This window comes from Aedes albopictus, chromosome 3, assembly GCF_035046485.1.
Source record: "Aedes albopictus strain Foshan chromosome 3, AalbF5, whole genome shotgun sequence".
NCBI classification, from domain to species: Eukaryota; Metazoa; Arthropoda; class Insecta; order Diptera; family Culicidae; genus Aedes; species Aedes albopictus.
The window spans coordinates 400,562,905-400,573,943 of record NC_085138.1 but is presented as its reverse complement, the minus strand read 5'-3'; the positions used below and the strand labels follow the sequence as shown (position 1 = coordinate 400,573,943).

General features: G+C 41.9%; 1 protein-coding gene across 1 annotated transcript; it reads left to right on the top strand.

The window, feature by feature from the left end:
- Positions 1–3,007: 3,007 nt before the first annotated feature.
- On the top strand, positions 3,008–10,634 carry LOC109426522 (mediator of RNA polymerase II transcription subunit 19). Its single transcript, XM_019702055.3, has 4 exons — positions 3,008–3,717; positions 9,446–9,594; positions 9,762–9,869; positions 9,941–10,634. Exons 1-4 carry the CDS (start codon positions 3,501–3,503, stop codon positions 10,226–10,228), a joined length of 762 nt encoding a protein of 253 aa, XP_019557600.1. The 5' UTR covers positions 3,008–3,500; the 3' UTR covers positions 10,229–10,634.
- The last annotated feature ends 405 nt before the right edge of the window (positions 10,635–11,039 follow it).

Below are 11,039 nucleotides of genomic sequence, written 5' to 3'. Positions count from 1 at the left end.
AAAATCGATCGTTTTCTTTTTTTGTTTGATGACAATTCATAGGAGATGCTGCTCCCAGAATAGAGTGCAATAAGAGAAACCTTGAAAACCCTAAACACATCCTTCCATCCAATTAAAGCCAACAGTCTGGCTATGTCCAGTATTATAGATAGTAGAGTAAACATAGATCCGTGATGATGAATCCGTTGTATCCAAACGAACTGTCAAAATCTGTATCCAAACGAGCATGACGTCATGATTCCAACAACACCAATGGAGCGCATGACGTCATATTCAACCGTCGCACTCTTGAAAAATACTATTCACACGCTTGAAACATTTCACTCAGCGATGTCCGCGGATCTATGTTTACTCTACTATCTATATCCAGTATGACCTGACCACGCAGGTATAGGAGGCCTGACTGTAGCTTTCTGGCTTTTACGAACAAACGCCAACAAGTATGCAATATTTGTTCATATTGCGCGTCTGCTGCCTGGCTGTTGCATATCGTAAGGCGTAAATCGGAAAGGCCTTTTTTTCCAAACAAAAATATTGCCCTTCAGTAACTTCTTTCCTTGGACTATGGAATACATTGATTTATGGTTGGTCAAAACTTGATTATTTTAGTTTATATTACAAAGTACTGCGAATGATAGGACAAGTAGGGGGATTAGGGGCCAGGTGTGTGGAGCTGAGTGAATCTATGACATTGTAGATAGTAGCGACATCAGCAATGTCAATGGAAATATTCAACTTTGCAACTCCATCCAAGATTTGTGCAAGTAATCATGCTATCACGGGGGTGAATCTTCATCGCGAAAAGTGCTGCTCGTTTGATAGCTCAACACTAGCGAACCTGGTGGTGGAAGTCAAGCTTTAGCCTACAGCGAGCATAGGGAGGCGGCGTAGCACGCTTTGATGATTTTTTATTTTCCCATGCAAATTCATTCCAATCTAGTTTTCCAAGTGACAATTTCACGACTTCCACCTCGAAGTTAAAAATTGTTCGAAGATACACATCTGTTCTGTGATGCTATGCTATACTATACTAAGCTCATCCAATTTCGGAAGATACAAACTGGGATGCAGATGCCAAAAATTATATACCGGAAGAAGTTATCTTCCTTGTCCTGGTGACAACTCAAGTGAAAAATCTCGCCGAGAGTCCATGATTTCAATAGAAACGAATAAAAATGTTCTGCTTTTTTACGGTTTTTAATTTTTACTGGTATTTATTTGTCTAAAACATGTGTAAAAATGCTCAAATTTTCTGAAGTTCTTCAAAATTTAAGCAGCAATTTAAAAAATTTTCATTAAATTTATTGAAAATAACTGCTTTCTGGAAAAATCCGTATCACATTTTAAAAATCTGTATTTGTCTGTACTCTGTATCTTGTCTGTATAGAAGGACTAAAATCTGTATATCTGGCATCTCTGTCGACCAGTTAAGTAATTTGCCTACGGGGATCAATAGCACAAACAATACTCCATCTTGGACGAGTTTACATAACATCAAAGTTAATCAAATAAACTTAATGCTAAAATAATCGGATTCCTTCTTCCAAACTCTCTAAAACGGCTAATAGTGTGCAATGCGCGTACATCCATTCGTAATAGGGTCCTAAAATGAGAAATGTTTCCCGATTTTGTTGTACAACTCGAAGAAGCATGCAAGTGTGCGACCATTCATTTGCTAAGATTTACATTCATTTGCTATTATCTCAGTTCAGAAGCATGCTATCAAAAAACAATGTATGGATGAATTAAACCTTGTAGTTTTATCTGAAAGTTTGTCAAGTAACATTGGGGTCGAACACGCATACTGAGCTATGAAGGCAACTTTCCACAGCGTGAATGAAATTTGCATTCACCGCGTGGAGAGTTGCCTCACGGGGGTGAATCTTCGTCACGAAAAGCACTGCCAGTTTGATAGCTCAACACTAGCGAACCTGGTGGTGGAAGTCAAGCTTTAGCCTGCAGCGAGCATAGGGAGGCGGCGTAGCATGCTTTGATGATTTTTTATTTTCTCATGGGAATTCATTCCAATCTAGTTTTCCAAGTGAAAATTTTACGTCATCCACCTCGAAACTTAACATTTGTTCGAAGATACACATCTGTTCTGTGGTTGCCTTCACAGCTCGCTCACGACTTTGGTATACGAAATAGCCGAACACAACCGCCTCCTCTATAACGATTCGCGTTGTTTTGATAGCTTGACTCCGAACCCCCATTTATTCATATAGGAAGAGGTTCGCGTCTGCGTTAAATTTGGGGGGGGGGAGGAGGACAGTTTTGAAACACCACTGTCACGTCGCGGTTCGTCGGTGATAAAAGTTCTTGCATGCAATTTTTACCGCTGGCGCCAACTGAGAGCAATCAATAAAAATGTAAACAGCAATCATCCCATTGCTTTATGGTTCATAATGCAACTAATTTCAGCTGCTTTCTTAATCATAATGCAAGTCATAATGCAATTGTTTGATCAACAACAAAAGTTTCCACGGTAAGAGCTGGCAAAATTGTGACGGTTATAGCATGGCTTGCTTGATCCAAATTTCGTGTCTCGTATGATGGAGCACGTGGTCATTTCACAGCAAAAAATAAATGCAACCCGCTTGATATAACGATACATATAACTCATTCTTGAAACGTAAACACCGCGTGATCGTAGAAATGTTTCAAATAGGGGCTTTGCACAAAAGTTCACGCGGTCTATCGATTTCGAAAGGAACAGCTGCACCGTAGGAAACGCCGCAATGTTATTTCCCGTAAGGATAAAGTAAACTGGGAGTGAAATCCGCGGCTGTACCTTTCGGAACCGATAGGCCGCGTGCACTTTTGTGCAAACCCATCAATATCAGCTCCTCCCTCTTGGTCTGTGACCAATAGGCATCATTTTAAATTTTTGACACTCCGTGGCCCACTGTGCAAAATCATTCCTGAAGGGCGTCCAACACAAACATTTTTGCTGTACCAACCGTACCGCACCAAAAGCCTTTTCCGAAATAAAATACGAAGTAGCTGTCAGTCACCAGCTGTCAAGCATCGCTGCTGCTTGTCTGCGAGTGCAGAACAATTTTTTAACTCCTCTCCGTCGTGAGTAGTTTCGTAGCTGGCAGTGAATTTCGTCGCGAAAAAGGAGATTGGAAGTGAAAATTTCCTCGTCCAAAGTAGATTTTCCGCGTGTTCGTGTGTTTGTTTCGGTCGGTAAGGTGAATTTCCACCGCTCGGTGAACTGATCGGACTCGCAAATCGGATCAGATTCCGGGGTCGCGTCAGCCCCATTTCTGGGCTCCCGTCGTCGTCGAGGCGAGAGAGCGTAGCCCATCCATCCAACCACAGTGGTGTTGAATAGACACTGACTGCTGTTGGTGCTGCCTTTAAAACCTTGGGGCTCCTCTCTTGTTGCGACTTCATGTTGTAATAAAAAGAGTAAACTGCGACAACGACGGCAGTAGCAGCAAAGTAGAAGAAACACGGAGGAGCCAACAACACCACCGTCGGTGGCAGACGTCGTGATGTTCAACAATTACGGCAACGTGATGATGACCGACCAGTTCCGGAAGGTGGAGCAATACTCGCCCAAATCGTCCCCGAGGGCGGGCGGGGCTGGAGGACGGTCCCCGGTTGTGGCCCGCCAGGACTCGTCCGGAACGCTCAAGACCACGATCCAGCTCGGGAAGAATCCCTCGATCGTGCACAGTGGGCCTTTCTATCTGATGAAGGAACCACCAGGTGAGTTTAGTAGTTCCGGAAGTATATAGGATTGTAAACAGAAGGTTCTGAATTGGAGCAATATTTTCTTTTCCTGATTCCGATTGAATATATGAAAACCTGGATCAAGTGGAAATCAGGTCAGCATTCCATCATTAAATTAAATTTCTTTTGCAACATATTGAAATTCAAGGTCATAAAATGCTTGTACAAGATACACTTAAGTAAACTAGGAAATTAATAACGCATGTCATAGTTCGAATATTTGCTCGTTTAACTTTTCAAAACGATCAATCTAATGTTGGGAAAAACAGTTTACTGTTTTGTTCTCTTTCAATTATTTCATTAAGTGATAGGAAAGATTTTATTTGCTTTTGCTATACCAATAGAAAGAAATTGTATTTTCAAAACTGTTATTGAATTTTCCGTACTACAGAGCCAGAAAAATAGCCCAGACTTGCTTTCAATAATCTTACCCGTGCATCGAAAGAGTGTAATCAGTTTTGTACTTTTTAATTTCGTCCTCTAATGCTTATTCTCTGACAGAGATCGATTTCGACTACCGTAGTGTACCCAAATTTCGCTTATTCATATCAATTCATAAATATAATAGAACAATTGCACAATAAGTTCAATGATTTTGATCTCTAAATGTTATCATTTAGCGAAGTTTGGACCCGAATAAAATTAGGGCAACCCACGGTACCACTTGTAAAATTAATTGAGTGGGCTGAAAACATTACAAATTAATTGATTGCATTACTGACACTGATGAAGACTACTAGTCTGCATTAACATGTTAAAAGGCAAAGGGTCTAACTTGATTGGTAAACAAACATGTTCTTGTCTCTGTAGGGTCTATCTCGACTCACCGACGCATATCGATACTCAGGCACTTTCAACCATGTGCATGAGCACCCATGCTTCGCTGCGCTGTTCTGCTTGGTTCTAGTCTAACGCTTGTTTGCAGATTTTGTTCAGCCCCTGCGTAGAGTGTGGCCAGCCCATCTCCACTTTCGCTCTCGAATTTCTGTCGGTATCTGCTTTCGATGACATCGACGATGAAGCTCCGCTTTGGAGATCTAAAAGTGGGGCCACCATGCATGAATTATATACCTACCACAGGCATCTATTGATAAAGGCCTGCAGCAGTCGTTGAGTGTTCTCCACTGATACATACCAGGTTTTACTGGCGTATAACAGCACAGATTTCACGTTTGAAACTTCGGATCAGTTTGACTGTTTTGATTACATTTCTTAAACTCACAAAACAAGTCTATGCCTTCTTGATCCCGATCCCTCTACGTCGAACCCTTGGCGGGTTGTGCCAAAATGTTGGTGGTGTGGCTGACATTTCAAAAAGGCTTCCAATGCACTCGAAAAAGCGTTTCAGTTGGTTAGCCGGGTTGGTTAACAACTATCGAAACGTGTTTTTCTCGGGTACCGTAGCATTTATCCAAGGATGAGAACACTCACTTGCTGTTTTCTCAGCTCAGGCGTGCTACCAAGGAACGGTGTATGGACGACTCTTGCTTTGTTGTTTGTCTAAAAGTTTGCCGCATAGAGTTGGGGTCGCACACGCATACCAGAGTTGTGAGGGAGCTGTGAAGGCTACTCCACGAGGTGAATGTAAAATACACACACCTCGTGGAGAGTCGCTTTCATTTGAGTCGTCCATACAGCGTTCCTTGGTAGCACGCCTCTGAGCTGATAGGACAGCAAATGAGTGTAACTCTTTGCAAGTGAGTGTTCCTATTCCTGCATTCATCTTAGTTTCATTAACCCTCCAGGTCGCGCGCTGTTGTAAAAAGTACAACACTACCAAAAAACCTCGCACGTCGTATACAGCGCGAGCGCAGTGCAGTTTTGGTTGTTTGATGGCGCGCGTCCTCGAAGATTAAGGCGACCGGAGATACAGTTAGAGTAGACGAGTGTCGCCTATATGTTCAGCTTTTTCGCCTTCATCGGCTTTTTATGTCCCATCTATATGTTTTACTTCGACTATCCCGTGTATAGCCGAATAGCGGCCACGGCTTTGGATCATCGCATTTTCGCTCGTCGCTCTATTCCGGCTTTGGTGTTCATGCTCTCCTCTATCTTTCTCCAGGTATCATCTGTGATCCTCTCAAATTATTTCCACCAATACTGATAGAGGCGTTGTTAATGGGGCTCTAGTCTGCCCCCACTTGCATAACAGTCCCATTTGTAAAAAGTAAGAATTGAGAAAACGGCATTTTGCAGTTTGAAAACTTGTTAACTTTGAAAAATCGCCAGAATTTGAAAAATATTTCGATCATCTCGAAATTTTCACAGATTGCTTTGCACATGAATATATAACTTTGAAAAATATTACAATCTCTACAAAGTTGTTCAGTTTTGTGTTACGTGACACAAAAATCCATGATGGGACTGTTATGCGGGTACTTTTGATATGGGACGCTCATGAACTGGTATTTTTTTCACACATTGACATAAAAATTCGAAATTTTCGTTATTGTTTTTTTGACTATTCATACCGTTAACTCAAAAGTGATGAAAAGTCAAATGGGACTGTTATGCGAGTGGGGGCAGTAGTGACTTTCCACGCTGCAACACTTCCGAAATACTCGCATCACGGTTCTTCAGCCCCTCGACGAAGGATCTTTTGGATTTGGAGCTTAGTAGTGTCTTCTACCTATTCTAGCAATGGTCAATCGAATCTCGCCAATAAGTAGATGATGGTCGAATGCAATGTCGAAGCTTCGTTCGTTACGCAAATTTTCGGCTGATGCATATGAGGTCGATTATATTTTCCGTAAAGTCATCAGGGAAACCCTAATGAACCATATCGTTGTGGCCACAAAACTTTGCAAACAACTCTCCGTTTTCACTCATATCTCAGAATCTTTGGTATCCCATGACGTACTCATAGTCAGAACTCAACTTTACATTGAAGTCGTCCATTGGAATCGAGTGTGTGAAAGCATAGAGAATATACCCGTAGTGGTCAGACTCCAAAAAAATGTTCAAAAGACAACTCCAATGGTGTGGGTAAACTCCGCAAAGACGGACGGTTCGCTTACTGTAGAGCCTAGCGATATTGTCGCGCTTATCTTTTATTAGAGTCCTGCGGCGGTCGTACGCTCGCAAGGCATACCGCCGCATGACAGTCGCAAGGCAAAACAAAAGAAAAAGTGTTCCCGCCAAAAACAAAAACACGTGGGTTTCGCGAAGTGGCAGATGTTTTTGAATGTATTTGTGACGAACGGCAAGAGTAGCTCAGTGGAATGGGTGTTCTTGCTGTCAAACCCCATATAGTGGAATTATATACTTTTAAATCTGGTGACGCTGTTATGATTAGTGACTGTCGCGCTGATATCAGGAGCCAGAGGCAGATAATCGCCATATTCTGATTTTTCTTCAGAGGCATAATACATTGAGCAAATTGTTAAAGATCCACTTCCCTGATTCAATTCCTGAGTCGACCATCGGCGACCAAAACACAATAGAATTTCTGTCTCAGATCCACAAGCGATCCAATCATGGATTTCAGGATCTAAAAAGACGCAATAAAGGTTGCAAACGAAGCTTTCACTCGGGCCAGGGTTAAGAGAGCTGTGCGATCTTTCGAACCATTGAGGTCTCCTGACATGGATGGAATATTCCCAGCGATGATCCAAAAAGAGGAGAAAACACTGGTTCCACCCTTGGTAGAGATTTTTAGGACAAGCCTGAATTTGGGGCCTATATCTAACGATTGGCTTCATGTCCGGGCTGTTTTCATTTCGATGGCAGGAAAGAGAGATAAAACCAACCTAAAGCATTCAGACCGATTAGTTTATCTTATGTAATGTTGAAAATTATGGAAAAGGAACTATGCTAATACATAAATCACAAGTTTATGAAAGCAATGCCTTTGTAAAAAAACAATTCGCTTATCAAAGTAGAAAATGTACGATCTCGGCACTACAAACGGTGGTTCAAAAGATCGAAAAAACACCAAAAGCGGAAAAAAGTGGTGTAATGTTAAAGAGAACAAAAACACTGCTTTCGGAAGACCTTACGGGTCATCTCAGTATATTAAATGAATTTGCCATAAATTCCGAAATAACCGTAACTTTCTGAGTCAGTAGGCAACAGTGTCTTAATGGATATCATTTTCCGCGTACGGCTGGCAAACTGCTTCTGAAAGATTACGTACTCTTTTCTATCTTCGGGTCTAGTGTAGAGGTTTCAACTCTATTCAGAGTGCAGCTAGAAACCTAGCAAAAAAAAAAAAAAAAAATTTGCCATAAATTCCGAAATAGAAAGTTGTAGTGACTGGATGGAAATGGTAGTTAATAGATCCATATTCCAAACTAAAAATATAACAGATGGCTCTTTTTTGTGTGGTAGGTAGTAAAATCAAATTTCCTCGGTGAAGAAACTGTTCCGGAACATGAAGCAGGTACAAAAAGTTGCCTTTTCAAACCATTCTTGTTTTCTATTCACCAACTTTTCACAAAACTATCCCGTTTTTTAACAATTAACGTTTTTTCACGATTTTTGAATACGATTTGACAGCTCTTGACTACCATGCTTCCGTATACTCTAGGGTTACGAAGAACGCGGTCGCCTGTGGAGCGGATCTGGTGTGATGGTTCTTCCTTCGGAAGGGAAGTAAAGCGTGGGACCAGAAAAGAACTAGCCAAGGGCTAATAATCTCGTTAATACAGATAAAAAAGTGGTCGTCTCGTAGGCTAGCTAGAGTATAGCTAAGTTGGACCTGTGTTATCCGAAGTTAGGACAACGAACTGCTTCGCCCAGTCCTAGGATTTCAAGCTGCATACGACAAGCTTTAGTGGCTAATTGTGACAGTTTACCCTGCTGGGCTAGGGCTAGTATGTACATACATTCCAAATTCCAATTCTAACTAGTTATTTCGCGCTAGATGTCGAAGCGGTTAAATAAATTTATTGTCTTTTACTTTCGTCTTCTGTAACGTTTTTGCTTCTGGTGGAGGAGTATTCCATATTCAGCCACTGGATGCCAGAACAGTGCGGCAACTCCTTGGTATTCGTCGATCAGGACATTTCCTGCCGTTACATACCGGGCACTGGTGAAGTCCTGTGCCGCGCACCATTGATAGAGGCATAAAACCTTCGCATATCGTTCCGTTCCATACTTTCCATACATTCTTCATGCTGCCGTTTATTACTGAGGTGGATTTCGTGTATCTTATGATTCTTGCCACCGTATATCGCTCTCTGTCGAGTCGGGTACCAGCATCTAGTATCCGTCTCCTGGCGGCATTCATCTGGTTTGTCAGCTGTTGGTACCCCTCGTTGAATCAACCATTCCGTTGGTGTCACCTTCCACCGGCGGTTTCTTCCACCTTTTGCGATGTTACTGCCACTGTTTCATAGATAAACTCTCGTGAACTGATCACATCGTCCACCAAGGTACAAGTTCACCGATCCCATATGTTAGATGAGAACTCCGGGTGTCCATGACTTGGAATTGTCGTGAAGACCTATTTTCTGAAATACAGGCTGATACGTGCCGCTTGTTCAACTAGATGGACTGTTTCTCGTTGGAATTGTTGGTTCGGCTTATTGAGAAGATCCAAGGTGGTCTATACACTCTGTACAGATCTCAACAGAAAATATCTAGGACCTAGAGACTTCAAGTGGGGCGCGTTTTTGTTGGATGTTGATTGTTGGTACAAGATTCCATAATCCAAAGATCTATTCTAAATTCCTATTAACCAATATATTTACATCCATTGCAGGCGAAGGAGAACTTACCGGTGCGACCAACCTGATGGCCCACTATGGCCTCGAACATTCGTATAGTAAATTTAGCGGTAAGAAAGTAAAGGAGCAACTTTCATCGTTCCTGCCGAACCTGCCGGGCGTCATCGACGGACCGGGACATCTCGTAAGTAACTATTTTTTTGTTAGGGAAAGCGACTTTTCCTCTCTACAAGTTATTATTATACTATGTCTAAAAAAGCTATCGATTTATAACTGAGAAAGCAGACCTTAATTACGCCAAGAGGCATTAGTTTCTCTTGTAATATTAACATCCTTTTTTTACTATTCCAGGACAACAGTTCACTCAGAAGCGTCATCGAAAAACCACCAATTGGCGGCAAAGATCTACTTCCCCTCACAAGCGTACAATTGGCTGGATTCCGTCTGCATCCTGGACCCGTAAGATTTACCATTTCTGTTGATTACGACAGCTATTTCACATTCTTTTTTCATTTTCATCTTCCCATCAGCTACCGGAACAGTACAAGCACCTGAAGACAGCCCCCACTAGAAAGCATAAGAATAAGCATAAGAAACACAAATACAAGGAGGGCGTAGCGCCCCAATCGGAGCAGTCGTCCCTGGAGGCGTCCGGCCTCGACACCCACGAGAAGAAGCACAAAAAGCAAAAACGTCACGAAGACGACAAGGAGCGGAAAAAGCGGAAAAAAGAGAAGAAGCGCAAAAAACAGCGCCACAGTCCGGAACATCCCGGTAGCGGGGCAACCTCGATGCCGCCGCAAACGCAAGTCTTCTAAAACTTTCGAAACAAACTTTTGTATAATCAAAAACACGAAAAAACAACATAAACCCTTGGATGGATGGATAGAGAGAACTGCAACACAACACAACAACAACAACAAACAACAACCACTAACGTCGCTTAGTGCCTAGGTTAAACGAGTATGGTAAAGATTACATTTTAAGTCTACACTTTACTTTCGGTCGAAACAGTGAGGAGTTGCCGGCGTTGTTTCGTCCGGTGCCACACGCCGGACTCCCCTTGCGGAGAAAATGTGAATATCCCCACGTCCTCTTCCTTCCCTTTCGCTAGTGAATGGTGGCATACTAACAGTATAATACTACATTGTGCAAAACCAGAAAACGTAAGCTTCGACAATTCAGTGGAAGAAGCTATATTAAATACAAATTTTGCAATTATTATTGTTGGTATACCGTGAGGTCGCCATTCACCGCTCATGCCCCATTCACCGCTCATTTTGGGTCTATCATACAAAAATGATCAAATGTTAGTAAAGTATCGTAACAAAAGTGAATGTAACATGCTGCCAAATTAAAACACCTTCATTTCACCAAGTTTTTGTATGGGTGTACCTGAAATCACGTTCTCAAAAAATGTTTCTCACACTGCGCTGCAGGACAACATGGGAACTGTTCAAGGCAAACAGCGGAAAAAATATCCAACAATCAAAACCCGTTAAAGATTCCATTTTGACAAAACAGGATGAACTGAACGTCATGAATCATCAATACATTGGTAAATAAAAGTTATTTTGTTTTTATAAATGAATAGTTGCTGTGATTCCATGAAAAAATAATCCAGTGAGC